Consider the following 16716-nt stretch of genomic DNA (forward strand, 5'->3'; position numbering starts at 1 on the left):
AATGACAACCTCTAATAGCTAATCATCCTTAATTATGCTCTCATACTAATTTAATGTTTGAATGTTTGCCTACTTGATCGTTTTCATCAACATAGTATGGTGCAGAGATGGTTGAATCCGGTGTAAAGACGCTTTCTAAACCTGTATTTGATAAACTGGAACCCAAGCTTGGTCAACTTGACGATTTCGCTTGCCGTCAATTGGATAGGGTATGATACTAGCCAATGCTTATATTCTCCTCTCGTCATTTTATTTTTATTTTTATTTTTTTTTATTTTTTTTTTTAATCCTAACTGAATTTGGGTTGATGATGTCAAGAGCTTCTATCCCCCCACTCCCATTTCCAACTATTATTCCATTCAGATCAGCGGATCCATGATGAATACATGGTATCATTTGATCCTTGTAGCTTGTATTAGACATACTTCACTGTGTCCCTACCCCTTTCATCTATTCTGCCCTTTCATCCCTTTGTTGTGCAGTGTGTACTACACAAGTGTGGCTTCATGATTCGAACTCAATCTAATGCCAAGTTACCTTTGGATATTTAATTGTGTAAAATTCAGGTCTATCCAAACAAGCCAGAAGTGCAAGTGCTTCCTTCGCCAACAAACTCCGCTCGATCATCGATATCATCTGGCGATAATTCTCGCCTTGAGAATGGACATAATGGTCCATCTAATGGACCCGAGCCTTATCTCGCATATCGATCACGAGGCGACAGCATTGATAGCAGCACCTCGTCCACCAGCTCAAGACCCAGCTTCGATGTTTTGCGCTCTCGAAGTACTAGACACGAAGAAGGTATGAATTGAGTTTGGCTTGTTCTTTGTACTGTTTATCATGACTATCTTGATGCAGGTTTTAAAAGTCTAACTCCATTGGACTTTGGTTCTTGTTTATCTTAGTCACTCTGAGACAACGATCAGATTCACAATCTAGCCAGAGAAGCTTCCAATACTCTGGAGCAGCAACCAATGGGTACTATCCCCAGCAACAGCAGCAACAGCAACAGCAACAGCAGCAACAAGTCGCCACTATGTCTGCCCCGTCACAACAATTTTCAGGCTGGAGAGGTGTTGTGGCCACTGTTGGTTCTGCCTCGGCTGCGGGTGTAGCTATATTTAGTGAAGAGAGCATGAAGAGCTTAAAATACTGCTTGCAGTGGTTACAGGTATTTTTCTTTTCTGTTTCTTCAAAGTATCCAAGCATCCAAGCATGATACAGAGTTGATAGCCATGAAACTTCGACGCTAACTTGAGCTCCGTACGATCTTTTTTGTTTACTTTTAAAGTATGCGGTTCATCATATTGATCATCAGATCGGTCTTCTGAGAGCGTTCTTGGTGTCCCTTGCCAGTCCATCTCAAAGCACAGCTATGGTTCCATCCAATGCTGCGTCGACATTAGCTTCGATCAAGAAGGAGGTAGTTGATACACTCCGCAAGGTCATCAATGTTGTTTCGCGTTACGCTGGCGCCTGTTTACCAGACCAAGCCAAGATCAGCGTCCGTCAATTCATTCTCTCTATGCCCGGTCGCTGGGCCTCGATCAACAATGAGTCAGTCCCATCCACACCTGTTGGATCTCCTTCATTACGACCTCAGTCTGACCGCAGTCCTGAACAAGTTGCGGCTTTGAATGAGACATCTGAGCGCGCCACCAAAGTCTTGGTTCTTGCTCATGAGTCGTCTGACATGCTCAAGTCTGTGGCGTCCATCTTCAAAGATTCTGTAGATAAGGCCGAGAATTGGATGGACAAGCTTCGTTATGTTGGAATGAACCCTCAGCACAACAGTGATGGTCTTCCAAGCTGGGCTCCCACAGGATTCCCTGGTCAAACTAATAATGGGGCGATGCCAGGATGCTTCCCTGGTCCTGAAAATGGAAGTGGATCCAGTGCTGGGCTTGCACAGTATTCTCTGCGCCAGACACAACATCCAAACACTAATGGTAACGGCCATGCTCACTCTTCGGGATTGGGATCGCCCACGCGAAGCCTAAAGACTTCACCGCGGATGAATAGTCGCGAGAATCTTAATCATCGTCACGCTTACCGTCAGAAAAGCACCATGTCAGGAGATGAAGATTCTGGAAGCGAAGACGATAATGTCCCAGTAGCCATGGATGATAGCGATGATGAAGCGACTCGCAGCCATGCGCCTTTGAAGCGTAGCATGGGGTCTGCGATCTATACCCAAGAAAGCGCCGTTCGCCGCCGCAAGAAGAGAGGCGAGAGTGCTGAAGAGGTCGCTGGACTAGGACAGAGCAATGGAATGGAAACTCAAGAAATTAAGCAGGAGTCCAACTAAGCGCCCTCTATTTATCTTGACCCTCTTCCAGCAAACGACTCTAGGGTCTTGCTTGGCAACAAAAATATCCCATCACCATCATTAATGTCACTTTTTACTCATCCAAAAAATTAATCAAACTTTCGAATGGTGGATGGAATGAATGTGACGGATGAAACTATCAAGGTCATATTGTGCATCTTTCCTCCTTTCCCTTTCTCTGCTCTTTTTGCCCCTTTCTGCCCTTTCTGCCTTATCCTTGGAGCTGGCTCATTACTTTATATTTTCTTTAGTTTTGATATTATGACTCTTGTATTCTAGTCCAAATTTTTGATGTACTCTATTGTTCATAGCCCTATTTCTTTATTTATCGAGCAAACTATGTTTTTTGAAGAATCCAAATAAATAAATAAAAAAAGATGTTTTGATTGATGGTAAATCCGTTGTGATTAATCAGTGGTGGCAGTGCGCTGAAGAATTTCATCCAGTTCATCACCCCAGGTCTCTATGCATCGTTTTGCGTTTAAATTCAGGGCTACGATTTTGGCTGTATTCGAGTCAGTCTTGTTCATGGACAACATTGGCAAAGCGTTGGGCCCAGTCTTGGACGCCAACAGTGTAGGTGGGGCGCCGCAGAGCATCTCGGAGGCCATCATGACGGTGGCGATGGCCTTATCCAGGTTCCAAGACCAGTGCCGTTGGTCCGCAAGGGGTACATTTTCGTCCTGGATGACAATCTGATTCATATCGTTCAAAGTCTGGGTCGCAAGGGTGTGAGAAAGGATCAATATTTTGGTGTGATGAACCCAATGAGCGATCCAGCGAGACCATTCTTGACGCATGAGTAGTTTGTCAGCAGAGAGAAAGACTTTGCGAGGTGTTGTTGTTGATGCATTAGGTGTGTGTATAATATCACGCTTACGATGGGTGGACTTGCCTTTGCTTTTTCTTTTTCTATTGTCTTTGGGTTGTTTACTCTTCTTATCAGAGTATGTTGTGCCAGCTCCAGATTGGGGGAAAGAAGCGATGTCATCCTCATGGTCCTCATCATCATCGTCATCATCCTCATAGGTCAGACTTGCGATATGGAAGCCCTGGGTATCACCCTCGTCTTCCTCGTCGTAATTGTCTCCAGCAAGGAAGGCGCCTACGGAATCGGCACTGACTTGTCTCGCCTCGTTTTGGCCGCCGTCTAATCCTGATCCTGATCCTGATCCTGATTCTAATTCTGCTTCTGATTCCGAAGTAGAAGAGGAGGTTGTGGCAGCTTTGAGAGGTGTGGTACCAGGTGTTTTACCTCTCGAGCCTTTGCGTCTGTTCCGACCCATTACCCAATCATTCAGATCCTTCACTATACGGTTTTCCAGGTCTTGAACCAGTTCTTCCTGTGCAACTATAAGCTTATCCTTTGTCTGAGGAGCTGTGGAGGCCATCATGTAGATAAGTAAATCTCGATTTCGAAGATGATTCATGACATGGTGAATCTGAACAGCAAGTTTAGAAAGGATAGCATCTCGAAGACTAGGGAGGCAGGTTTCAGAGGAACAGAGTAAGATAGGGCCATTACCACCAGTGCTTCCCAAGTTGTTATTGTCGCTGTTGGAATTGAGGGTATTCTTTTCCTTATTATTCTTGTTAGGATTATTGTTTCCATCATTAGCGTCGTTGTCATCATCTATAGTGTCATCATCCATATCCAAAGGGAAATGATCGTCTTTATCTGGATCATTGTCTTCGTAGCCGTCGTCATTGATTTTTTGCTTTTTGTTATCGTTACCATTGCCTCCTTCATCGACGCTGGAAGATTTTATGGTTTGCTTTTTGCGGTGGCGAACAAGAGACATGACTTCAAGAGCGGCAGCATTATTATTGCCATTGTTATCCCCGACGATGCTAGTGTCGGCTTCGTCCACAAGAGGCCTCTTGAGTGGATGAGGGGGTTCCAAGCTTATGCCAAGGGACTTGATGGTATTCATGAGAGGTTCGAGAATCCTAGAAGTCTGGTCCATTACTTTTTCTGTAATATCCTTGATATCATCTAAAATCTCATCTGTCAGGTCAGTTTCAATTTTGAATAGCCCATCCCTTTCATCTCTATCCTCATCACTGTCGCTGCCACTGCCATCATATCCATCACTATATATGCCGCCATCGCTCTCGTTGTGGTTGTGGTTATTGTTGCAAGCCCTTTTCGCATCGGGTTTATTATCTTGTTCAAATTCTTCTCCATCTTCTGTCATAGCCACTAAAATTTCGATTTCACCCAATGATAAGGGTCCGCTGTTCTCGTCCTTGCCTTTAATAACGGTCTTGGCATCATTTCCGCCTTGTTTCAAGATCGGGTCTGGGGCAGTTACTGCTCCTTCCTTGGAAAAGAATCCTTCATCCTCGACATTAATGACTCTTTCGAAAGGGAGCCTTGGCCAAGAAGGGAATGAAAGGATGTTGCTAATCCATATGGTATCCCCAACTATAGTAGTTTGTTGTTGTTGTTGTTGTTGTTGTTGTTGTTGCCGTCGCTGCTGCTGTTGTTGATAATCAAGTGCTTGAATACGTGGAGGGAGCTGAAATATATCTGGTCCAAAGAGAAGATAGACACTTGTAGAAACGAGAACACCAATAGACACGGAAAGACTGAGAAACGCCCAGGATTTACGACTTGAAGGAAAAGTAGCATTAGTAGATCCTGAGGATGAGGATGAGGATGATGATGATGTTGCAAAAACTGTTTGTGAAGGTGATTTGGGTTCTTGGAGAGTACCGGCCTCCAGGTCGAAGCCTGGAACCAGGTAATAAGGCGAGGATGTGGGATGCATTGTTTGTCGGACGTGTTTAAACATAAAAATAGATAAATCGATAAATAAAAAGAAAAGGCTTTATAAATAATGTTAAAAAAGACCTTGGGCTTGTCCAAAACGCGCCTATTTTAGTCGAGTGTGTATCGGAATAGATCGACGAGAACAGGGTCTTATTATCCTAGGCTTTTTTTTTTTTTTTTTTTTTTTTTTTCTCTTCTTTAATCAACACGTCAAGAATCTAGGGTGAACCGAGCGTAATTATAACTGGACCGTTATTCCTTATCCATCTTCATTTATTAACAATTCTTAAACTGGGTATTTATTTTTATCGTTGGATGGGAAGAGACAATTCTTAGTGAAGTAACAGCTTCTTTTTCACTATTTTCTTTTATTCTAAATAGTCTACACTTAGAGGAAGAAAAAAAGGACACAGAAAAAATAATAATAGTAGTAATAATAACTAATTCTTCTTCTTGGATGAGGATGTTGTGGCGGCAGACGCACCCGCACCCGCACCATCAATTTTACCAACTATGGTTACGGTCGGTAACCACCCACCGGCTTTCATTTCAATTTTTGGCTTCCAACCTTGAACAATCAACCCATCCAACATGATGACAGTAGAGAGGAGATACAGGCCTATACTGACAAATGTATGCCACCATGCATGAAGGTATAGATCCTTAACAATCCATTCTTTGGTCGATAATGATGATGATGATGATGATGATGATGATGATGATGATGACGTTGTTGACGTTGATGTTGGAAATGACCATGGCCATGGCCACCATGCCAACAAGGATGTTTCGCAGAAATTCAAATCTGTCATCCAAACAGCCACAGCCACGGCATAGAATGCGATTCCAATCTCGAAGGTTCGTTTCACATCTGGATATTCTTGTTTACGGACACTGTAAACTTTGTAGATCAAAAACAAGGCAGCAAACTCCAGGGATCCGAATGTGGTATGGAATACAAAAAACTGGGTCTTTCCTGATGTGAAGGCCACTAAAAAAGTCACCAGGATCCCATGAGCGGTCAAAAGGAGAGGAAACCATTTGGGTTGTGGACCTAATCTGGATTCGATGAGACAGTAAAATAGAGCCAGGACAGAATAGAGCATTGGAAGTTCATCCAACATCTGCATCTTGTGGAGGAGAGTGGCGTGGAAGAGGAAGGAGCCGATGCCCACTACTGTGATGGTACGGAAGGCTAATTTGAAACGGAAGAGACTTGGGGCTGAGTTTACGTTTGAGGTGGAGGAGGAGGAGGAGGAGGATGAAGATGAAGATGTTTGGGGGTTGTAGATCATAGATGACTCGAGACGGTTGATGGAGTAATAGGCAGCTTCGCCGAGCAGGATCATGGCAAAAGACGAAAACGAGTTGAAAAACTCTGCGATGTAGTACGAAATCACGTAGTTGTCTATAGTAATAATAGTAGTAAAAACCAATCAATTAGACGCGTAAAACAAATGAACGTGTTGACAGGTCTTATGAACGTCTTGAGCACTTTGGACATGTTTGAAAAACATTACTAGTTCAAATATTGTTTTTCTTTCCTGTACCTTCGCACCAGTCAATGGAGGATGTGGGTGGTCCCCAGTGACCAATGTGATTGTTCTTTCCCATGAGAGTGATGATGAGAGGATGCTTTGCAAATGAATGTTTTGATTAATTCAGAAATGGTAAAGAGAATCGTATTTTTAAACAGGTTTCTGTGACAGTTCAAGACAATAAGTCCGAGCGACTTTTTATTTTGGGCGCTGCTTTTCCCTGTCAAATTAAGGCGACAAAGAATGACCTCTGAAAGGGTCTTCCGACTCTCTAGAACCCTATTTTAGCAGTCTCCACTGTCAACTCTCTGTAGGGTGGATGCCTGTGACTCAACATGCAAATGGGCTCATTTGTGCTCCTCAACTTCTCCAATCCTTGCGTTTTCACTTTTTCTTTCCTTACTTCCCTCCTACCCACATCAGATAATACACTCTTGAAAACAACAGTATGTAAAAGTACTCACTGAACCTAAAAATCCAATTCATCACAATAATGTAGGCTCGACCCAGCCCTCTCTATCTTGAAGTGGCCTTTTATGATCATCTAAGATTAGGAAAGACACAACAAAATAAAAAAAAAGGGAAAAATAAAAAACAAAAAAATAAAAAAAAAATAAAATAAAAAAAAGAAAAAAAAAAAAAAAAAGAAAATATAAAAAGTATAAGAAAAGAAACATAACAAAAAAAAAAAAAAAGGACAACAATGCCTATCATCAATGATCAGAATCGAAATCTCATATAATCCCACCTTCTGCCATTTCAGCGTTCATTAAGCATCCCTTGGAAGCCCCTGGACGAAAAATGAATAAATACCCATGGGCATGGTATGTCAAACCCACATCTTACCTTCACTTACTTCCCTATCCCCTAATTTCCTCAGCAAAAGCTCTTCACTTCTTCCAAATCCTCACTTGATATCTATCTCAAGTCTCAATCTCAGGTTAATATTTACATTGATTGAAGGAATATCAGGCGAACTGTTCCACATATATACCTTGTTCAGATAGGGCATAGACAAAGCGTTCATGTTCGGTCATTTGATCCTTCTATGGCCAACCTATTTTATGAGAAGTGAATGGGAAACGTTCATCTCTTTACACTCCCGTTCTGTTGCCTATAATTGATCAAATTGCTAACTTGCATGTGGTTAATTTGCCACAATGATCGGTTCCTCCTTTCTCGCTGTACTTTCCATATAGAAATCCTTTTAAAATGGAGATTCCAATGGATGCTTCAAAGAAGTGCAGCGAAGTGTTTGGGTTCGAACCGAAGGAGAAGCAATTGATGGTTATCGACTGTAATGCCAAAAGAAAGGACTGTATCCTTATTGCCCCATGCGGATGGGGTAAAACGCTTGTATATTTCCTTCCTCTTGTCCTCTGGCCAAATAGGATTATCCTTATAATAAGCCCTTTGAAGGCGCTCATGTGGGAACAGTCGAATAAGCTCGCTGAAAAAAACATCGAAAGTATAGCGCTATCCTCCGACAACGATATTTTAAACAACAAGGAGCTTTTGATCGAGGAGCTTTCAATTGGTTCTTACAGGGCTGTGTTCGTCACCCCTGAACTTCTGTTTAACAGTAAATGTTTAAACGTACTTTGGAGGAAGGATGAATGGAAGCAGCGCCTTCTGGCCGTGATTGTAGACGAGGCCCATTGTGTGAGTACTTGGGGCGGCAACTTCAGGGAAGCATACTCACAAATTTTCAGGCTTCGACTTTTGACCCAGAATACACCCTTCATCGCCATTTTCAGCTACACTTCCAACTGCTGTTCAAACTGAGGTCATTAAAGGGGTAGGAGTAGGACTGAGGCAACCTACGGTCATAAATGTTGGAAATGATCGCCCCAACATCAGGTTCGAACTGAAGGAATTGTTACGTACCGAGGCTTGGGAGTGCACCTCAGGTGCACTTCCATTTTTATTCATAAGGTCAGAATATCATGTGACGGTCATAGAGAGTCCTTGATAAAAGGCTCTCGTTTGACAACAATAATAAAAACAACTTTTGATCTCCTTGACTTCTAATATCTGAAAAACATCTCAGGAATACAGGACAAAAGCCAACCGCAGCAGGACTGGCTACCCAGCTTTCGACTTCCTCTTGGATTTCAAAAAGACTATTGTTTATTTTGATACCAAGGATGAATTGATGAGTGTTTGCAAGTATCTGATGAGAAAAGCCGCTGAGAGATGTTTTTCATGCTCACTTGTCCGAAAAGGGCAAAATTCACCATATGGAACGATTCGAACAAGGTGATACCTTGATACTTCTATCAACAGAGGCGGCAGGAATGGGGTGCAATATAAGGGATATTGATCGCGTTGTTCAAGTCGGTATGCCTGAGTCCATAACGTCACTTGTTCGGCGGCTCGGGCGCGTAGCTCGCGATCCATGTCGGAAGGGGACCGGTATTGTCTTGATAAACTGACAGTATGATTGAAAAACTAGGGGAAAATCTTGGGAAGGTCACGGATACTGTATCGGTTTTAGAATTAACAGAATGGACACCATTCTTTGATTTTTTCCCGGTTCAAGTCGCAGAAATCTTAGGAAATTGAATGCAGACATTAATGCTCATCAGCCCATGCCTAAAGAAGTGTACCTAGAGGTACAAGATGGAGACAATCAGTCTGGATTCGTCCATAGTCCGGTTGTAGGTGGGGTGCAAGCGTGGTCACATAATTGCGATTGCAAGAAAAAGAAAGAAGAGGAAAAGCCCAAAGCTGGGAATGTCCTACCACTCTTTGGAGGCATATATTCACAACCAGACCCCGAGCCATTTCGCAACTTTTTCATGGACTTCTCTCAATTGCCGAATTTTCCGACCCGCCGACTTTCGGTATCACCGGATGCACCTATAATCCCGCCATTTATTCCAGCTTCACCTGGATGTGCTCCATCCCAACTTCTTCGTCGTCAAGCTTCCATTCCAAGGCTGCGATGGACAACTGTCCGCTATGGATAATAAATTTGGTCAAAAAGAATCCCAAACATTGAAATGATATGGATCCACTTAACATTTAGCTTAGAGACACCTTAATTCATTTTGAAAGAGGACGATTGATATAAATGTTTGATTTTTTTTTTTATATATATATATGCAAATGTATCACTGTTACTGCGGCATTGGTAATAACGTGTAATTATCATTTATTCAGTATTGGGGGCAAGTTTTGAAAAATTCAACCCTGTCTGTTGTCCATGCCTCCTAGATGATGCGGCTACGATTTTGTAGGGCGTACTTTTTCCTGGAGGCAGAAATGTTAAGTTAAAGTCGCTAAAATAATATAGCAGGCAGGTTTTGTATGCCCCATAACCATAAATATGCCAATGTCAGCCTGCTTGATCTCCAATTAGAGTCAGTATCTGGTGAATATTGCTGCTTCTACACTGAGATCACCCATCAGCTTATTTTTCTTAAGAACCATCTCTGTAGAGCCTGATAGTAAATAAAACTATCATTTACATCATTATCGCGTATGGCTCAAGCTGGTCATGGGTTCATTTTTGGAGGAAGCTGGCTGCTTGTTCGTGGCCATCAAACGGAACACAAATGGTTGATGACAAACGCAATCTTTGAAAGGTTGCAGCGATGTAAAAGCGCAATTCCTGGACGAAACACTGGCCTATAGAGATGAATATAGCTTGTATTTCAGGAATTTGGTAAATATAGGCAATGCAAAGGTGAAAACATATAATCTGACTTACATGAGAAACGTGACACCAGCACTTGAACAACAGACGAGCAACTAAACCATGCAGCAGGCACTTCAAAGGAAAGTATCAAGCAATTGTCAATCTCATCGGCAAGCCGCTAACTAAAAAACAAGACGTCTGCATCACTGCCCTCATGAAGAGAAAAGACATTCTGCAGGGCTTGTTCCTTGTCTGGCTTTGAGATGGCTTGTAATCTACACAGAGCCTCGCTGAAGAGACAATGCATTCCACAGCTGTTTCCTCGGTCTCATGAGAATATTGCAGCCAAGCCTATACTGGATGACTAGATTCAAAGCTTTAATATAAAACGTAATCAATTCGCCCATACCGGGACACAAGTAAATACAAACGTCATCAGCCATGTTTAGCATTTCTAATTACATTGATATCATTAAGATCGTCTGACAAATACAACAAGCACTAGAGAGGCATCAATCAGGTTTTTTTTTCGTTGGTATGGGTAGAGAGAGGATTGTGATGATTGTGATTGGATGAGAACTGTTTATATTGTGTTATATACGTCATCGAAACGACTGACCGTGTATGCTACTGTATAATGGATAGCGAAGACGACAAAGGAAGTCTTACGCTCATTATCCGTACCAGCGACCCTTTCCTGCCCCGCCCACGGCCACCCAAGGAGCATACGATTCTTAGCGGTCGAAAAAGAAAGATGTAGTACCAGATCAGCCAGCAGAGAGAATTTAAAAAAAAAAAAAAAAAAAAAAAAGTTTATTTTTAGTTTAAGGGTAGTTCTGTAGCTCGAGATTTATTAAAGAGAAAGATTACACAGGAAAGGGTCGCTGGACTATGAAGGATAACGTCCTATTTATTGACTCGTGGACTCGTGTTCTGAAGGCGACCATAAGCCTAATCACTTTTCCAAGTTCCTTCATATTCTGGGGGTTCTTCGGGATTGTTCCATGGCCTACCTGATACACCAAAACAATTTTGCCCTCGAAACGTGCTTCCAGGAAAGTAACTTCATCCAAACCAAAGAATACGCCGAACGAGCGAAAGTTCAAATGATTACCCTTGAAAAACTTTCGCATACGCACAAGTGCCTGTCCCATTGTAATCTCAAGTTTGCGAATATCTGAATCTTTGGAGCTCTGGTGGTTGTTCTTCTTCACTTCAACGGTCATCATGGCTATAATCAGACCATTCCGAAGACCCATCTTTATATTGAGGATATAGTCATGCGTCATATCTCTTTCCTTCCTCTCCTGCACTCGCTCCTCCCCCCTCTCCTCCTCTCCCTGCGACGAACCAGTCTCTTGCTTCGCACTGCCTTTGGGGTGAGGCTTTGCCTCAGTAAAAACCAGCCTAGCACCCTCGATATCCCGAAAGCAAGCCAGCAAAGGAGTGGAAATAAGGGAAGTAACCCAGCCCTCCAAATTTCCCAGAGGCCTTTCGAGTTCGTTATTTTCCCAAAGCCAATTCCTGATTCAGACATTACGGACAAATTAATAAACTAGTCGCATTTATGAAGGATTTTGTTGACCAACAGCTTAGGACATTCATTCACTTACAGATGACAGTATACGCTTCAGACGTATCTAGCCGTCCTTTGTTCAGGTGTGGCTGGTTTAATACACCGCATCTTTGGAGACATTTCCATGTCGATCATGAACACGGCCTCGACGCTCGTGCAACAATCAAAGTTATTTGTCCATCGAGCTGCTTTAGAATATTGGTCATCCTCAATAAGCCTGACACCTTGAACCACTTTTTTAAGGTTGGCTTTGTGTTCGCTTGTTAGAGACCTGTTGTACTCGAACCTATATGCATTAAATTGCTTATATTGCACACCGTCAAATACTAGCATTTCTGCAAAGTCCTGCCAGCTGTTATCGGACTCTTGGTCATCTATCCTCACTCTCTTATTTTGACCATCGTCCTTATTTTAACCAGGGATATATAAAGCAGGGTCAGTAAGAAAGTGATGTATTCAGTTACTACCATGAATAATGACTTAACAGGAGATCTTAGCCCGCATAGAAAAGCTGTCAGCGCTTTACCTGGTTACTGTTAGAGGGCTCCGCCGCTCTGGTACCATTGAAATATTCACGGCATTCTTCGGTATCATTGATTTGCTCAAGCAGCTTTCTACACGCCGTAGTCACTGCTTGGGGAGTCAATCTATCGTGGATGATCTTCTTAATGCCATCCTCCCAGAGTGCCACCGCCGTATCAAGGTCCGAGGATACGCTGCGAGTTTTGCAGAAGTCCAACAAAGCCCAATTTCTGAGTATATTGGTTCTAAAGAATGAATCAACCTCCAGATGCGCAGGCGCGCTCCAAAGCAAAGCGTAACGAGAGCTAGTGTCCATGTTGTGAAGATGCGGAGAGGAAATTGGATATGCTGAGAAATTCTAGAATGTGTTATAAAGTGTGAAGAGAGTTTTCAGATTAGAGGATCAAAATGTGTTGGGAACGTTGACATTCTTGCTTGAAACGAGTTGCTTTTATACTTGTCTTCGTTCCAAGCAAGCTTATAAGGAAGAAATTTCTGAAAATGCTCTCAGCTATCATTGAAAGTATAAATATACTACGATGGTGAATTGCTTCGGTGGCGTCTCACTACGTGACGAACTTGCAACAAGACCTGCAACAAGCGAACGAATTGGCTGCCAATACACTCGAGAGTACTCAAAAAATATAAGAGATCGCGACCAAATGAAATGGATTATGCTTGATGTGGGCTCGCCAGAACATTTTGCTGTGCCTCTTTCTGCACCAAGTTGTAGCAAGAAGAGGCAAACCAAAATAAAAAACATCCCAATGAGGCCACATCAAGCATAAACTATACATTCAAGGCACTACTTGGAGAGGGAAGTTTTAGAGGCGGGTTGACAGATAATTACATTCCCTAAGAGCCCTTGACTTTTTAAATATTTGGTCAATGATTCAGCTAAATCAATTCAACCATCGTTTTTGACCAAACAAGCCAGAGTATACATTTCTACATGTAATTATTGAATTGTTTTGGTCGGCTCAGACTTTTGAAACTTAAATGAGTTGGTGGCCAAAACTAGCCACACATTTAATACTCAAATCCCATTCAATGTGGCGCGCTTTTTTCTGGGGGCAATTCAATCAAATTATTTTTATAATATGTACATAGGACAACATGTATTTCTATGTTATGTAAAGTTTTGCGCCCCTACAAAGAGCTCCTAGTTTCATTAAAAACTTTATCAAAGGAATCCTCATGGCAAAGTTGGAGAATCCGCGAGTTTGAATTCAGTTGCATCCAAGCTGACAACTGCTGGTCCCGATGATTCTTGAAAGAACCTAGTCACGGGATTGGAAATGATGACTGTACCTCGAATAATGTATTACCCAATCCATGTGGCACTGGCTGCCTGTATGTGGATCCTGCCGTTCATATACGGGCTTTTCTTTCGTTGACCATGTATCCAGTAACAGAGAGCTTTCTCTAAAGTCGGGCTATTGCGATCAACGATATAATGTGAATCTCGGAATATCTTGAATGCAATACGCATTTTATTTTCATTATTAAAATAAAACCCTGTCGAGTGCCATATTGCCTTGGAAGGTTTGGCTGTAAAGCAACACTTCCTTTGCTCAGGATAATGAAAGATATCTAATCTAACTTAATATTCTTTCCCAGAGGGCGGGAGGCCTACATAGCATCGAATTCTCTCCTTAGTAAGATGATCCTCCGACAGAAATCAAACTTTCAGTATGGCCTTGAGCGATATTCTACGTTTTATTAATGGACCAAAGGCTTTTACTAGAAAAGCGGAAGCTTTTTCGGTATTTTGTTTATAAGATATTTATTTAAAAGTAAGAAACAAAGAGAGAAGGATGAGAAGGAAGTGAAAGGTGAAAAGGGAGAAAGGAGAAAGTACTGCAGTAAAATTGACTTTGAAGTAAAGAAAGGTGCTAGTAATCGGAGGAGCCAGGACAAAAAAAGGAAAACAAAGATAATTTTTGTCTTCGCAACTGCCTATAGACTCTCATCCTCTACGTTCTCGTCATCTGCACCCTCGTCATTGAGACGGTTGGCACCTCCTGAGATCAATTTTAACATTCCTTCTATAAAGAGGTTTCTGACAGGTTGTATACCTGAAATGATGCCTTGAGGTGACTGGTGCTCGAGAATGCCTAAACGCCGTATTTCATTTATGACAAGAACTATATCGCTTTCCTTGGATACCTCAGAATGAAAATAGCTGTCGAAGGATAGGTCAAATTCAGAATCGATCCTCGTGTCGACCTCCGCGAACAAATGCGCATTCATTGAAATTGATTTCGCAAGGTAATTCCAGCTCATATTACTACCTGTAGCTGCATGAACAGATTTGATTAGACGGTTTGTATGTTCCTGAAACATGTCTGTTGGAATCCATCCATCATTTCTACCAGAGGTGTTAACTAACCACGAACGCATAACGGCTCTTTTGACCTTAGGTGCCCAAAGCCGTCGAATCCCATATGTCAGTTTCAAGAGCTCTTTTCCATAGTTCTTTGTACCTTTCGCTTGAAACATGATAGTAATCGAACTCAGCACTCGCTCGATACGTCCAATGTCTCCTTCCTTAATAGCCGCACATAACTCAAGGTAAAATACCATATCCCTAATGAATTGGAACACATTTCTTGCCCCAACCCAAAGATTTTCTGAACTCCTTGGATCTGTCAGAGTTTGTTCACAAACATAATCTAATCCAGATCGAACAAGGTGGTCCATTTCATGCACACACCTTTCCTTGAATTGACGTTGGCTACCTCCACCTCCTTCAGTCTCAGCCTCAGGCACGCTCTCTGCTGTAAAGGGCCGCCTACCATCAGACAGATCTTCGGCATTCAAATGCCGCATCCAAAGCGTTCTGACCATTGCATCAAAAACAATCCGAAGGAACTCATCCAGGGTGCGATAATCTTGTGATTGAAACGCCAAGCGTCTTCGATCTAAACAAGCCACAAAATGCGCCAACGAACCTTCGGTAGACTGAGATCCATAATGTGCCTTAAATATGGTGGATGCAAGATTCATCTGAAGATGGAATAGTTGCATCGCTGGAAGTGCCCACTCCAAACGATCGAACCTGGTGATATCCGTCATGCGCCACTCTTGAGCGGAGTTTATACGAGAGATAGTACGCTGGTCGCCTCCGACGATGACCAACTTACCCTCAAACCAGCTCCTTTCCAGTTTAAGCATCTTCACACAAACCGTCTCTACAATCTCGATGTTCCCCGCGGTCGAGGATTGATCTATGTTCATCGTTGGTAATGGAAACGTTACTGATGGCCTTACTTCGAGGACGTCGATTTTGTTCATATGAACTGCTTGCTGGCGAAACTTGTCCGAATAGCGCTGCAAGACCTCAGAGATATGAAAATGATGCATGGCTTTCAGATGATTGTTATCCGGTATCAGCTCATGCAGTTTAAGGGGAGTGTTATCATATATCGTCGAGGAAAGCTCATCAAGCTGCTCATCTATGATGATTGTCGCTGTCATACCGCTCTCGAATGTGTCTTGATTGTCCTTTCGTTGATCCTCTTTCCGGTTTGCGATATTGATATTGTCGTATACCAACATCCATGGATTATTGAGAACTTGTTCACGAACGGTCTCCAAGGCAACTTTGGTCAAATACTTGAGCATGTTTGACGTTGTATCATAAGAGACGCACACGCAAGCGGATGAGAGCATCCTGATAGTCCTCTTACTGCACCCATTTCCACGGAAGAAAAGCCCTAAAAATGTCTGCAATAAATTTGCCTGCTGATTCTTATGGAACATCAGCATACTTGCGATAAATGGTACTAGATCCCTCGCTGCCGCGACGAGCGCCCATTGCTGCTGGAAAAACCTGCCAACGTCGACGTCAAAATCGGTGCATGCTCTTTCAAAACCTCGGTCATGCGACCAAATAAGAAACATTTGAAAAAATCAGGAGTAAGTCCTTCCTCCGGACAATGAAAACATTTCTTTGTAGACATTTGTTGCATTTCCTTCGCGACGTGTTCAGTAACAATCTCCATTGCCGACCAGACAAAAGATCCATCCCTTGAGACAGTCCTGTTAGATTTCCAAAGGCCCATCACCCTCGCTGGACCACCTTTGCTTTCGAATAAGCCAACCCTGTGCTTGACGAAGGGATCGTTTGAGTTGAACGCTAACTCAAGGAAAGTCGACAGTGACATCTTTTCATTATTTAGTATCTGGAAGATCTCGCGAACAGCTTTCCCGCGCTTTTTATCGTTTGAAGAGTTTTCGTTGATAAAGTCATGAAAAACATGTTTGATGGTCTATTTTCTAACATAGAAAGAGATCGGTTTAGTTACCTCTTGTTTAAAGCCTGAA

General features: G+C 42.5%; 5 protein-coding genes across 5 annotated transcripts; 1 reads left to right on the forward strand and 4 right to left on the reverse strand.

Annotated features, from left to right (window-relative positions):
* Window positions 1-911: 911 nt before the first annotated feature.
* BCR41DRAFT_76356 (transcription factor Opi1-domain-containing protein) lies at window positions 912-2729 on the forward strand. The gene is made up of 2 exons (XM_022031013.1): window positions 912-1174; window positions 1295-2729. The coding sequence occupies exons 1-2, from the start codon at window positions 1040-1042 to the stop codon at window positions 2309-2311; spliced, it is 1152 nt and encodes a 383-aa protein (XP_021886253.1). The 5' UTR covers window positions 912-1039; the 3' UTR covers window positions 2312-2729.
* Window positions 2730-2739: 10 nt separating this feature from the next.
* Window positions 2740-5106, reverse strand: BCR41DRAFT_392034 (hypothetical protein; the record flags this gene model as incomplete). Its single annotated transcript, XM_022028409.1, has 1 exon — window positions 2740-5106. The coding sequence occupies one exon, from the start codon at window positions 5104-5106 to the stop codon at window positions 2740-2742; it is 2367 nt and encodes a 788-aa protein (XP_021886254.1).
* A 362-nt stretch (window positions 5107-5468) lies between these two features.
* Window positions 5469-6811, reverse strand: BCR41DRAFT_383348 (ceramidase-domain-containing protein). Its single transcript, XM_022027450.1, has 2 exons — window positions 6659-6811; window positions 5469-6516 (listed from the first exon to the last, which is right to left on the reverse strand). The coding sequence occupies exons 1-2, from the start codon at window positions 6720-6722 to the stop codon at window positions 5549-5551; spliced, it is 1032 nt and encodes a 343-aa protein (XP_021886255.1). The 5' UTR covers window positions 6723-6811; the 3' UTR covers window positions 5469-5548.
* Window positions 6812-11155: 4344 nt separating this feature from the next.
* On the reverse strand, window positions 11156-12703 carry BCR41DRAFT_392037 (hypothetical protein; the record flags this gene model as incomplete). Its single annotated transcript, XM_022028410.1, has 3 exons — window positions 11156-11813; window positions 11969-12270; window positions 12392-12703. 3 exons carry the CDS (start codon window positions 12701-12703, stop codon window positions 11156-11158), a joined length of 1272 nt encoding a protein of 423 aa, XP_021886256.1.
* Window positions 12704-14346: 1643 nt separating this feature from the next.
* BCR41DRAFT_298621 (hypothetical protein) lies at window positions 14347-16293 on the reverse strand (the record flags this gene model as incomplete). Its single annotated transcript, XM_022020499.1, has 3 exons — window positions 14347-14865; window positions 14911-15020; window positions 15186-16293. 3 exons carry the CDS (start codon window positions 16291-16293, stop codon window positions 14347-14349), a joined length of 1737 nt encoding a protein of 578 aa, XP_021886257.1.
* Between the last annotated feature and the right edge of the window lie 423 nt (window positions 16294-16716).

The sequence above is a fragment of the Lobosporangium transversale genome (genome assembly GCF_002105155.1).
Source record: "Lobosporangium transversale strain NRRL 3116 chromosome Unknown BCR41scaffold_2, whole genome shotgun sequence".
NCBI lineage: Eukaryota > Fungi > Mortierellomycota > Mortierellomycetes > Mortierellales > Mortierellaceae > Lobosporangium > Lobosporangium transversale.

Excerpts from the sequence above, each read along its gene's own strand:
- BCR41DRAFT_76356 (XM_022031013.1), top strand. The coding sequence starts at position 1,040 with ATGTCTGCCCCGTCACAACAATTTTCAGGCTGGAGAGGTGTTGTGGCC. Across the intron at positions 1,175-1,294 it reads ACTGCTTGCAGTGGTTACAG|TATGCGGTTCATCATATTGA; the intron begins GTATTTTTCTTT and ends TTACTTTTAAAG.
- BCR41DRAFT_383348 (XM_022027450.1), bottom strand. The coding sequence starts at position 6,722 with ATGGGAAAGAACAATCACATTGGTCACTGGGGACCACCCACATCCTCC. Across the intron at positions 6,517-6,658 it reads CTCCATTGACTGGTGCGAAG|ACAACTACGTGATTTCGTAC; the intron begins GTACAGGAAAGA and ends TTATTACTATAG.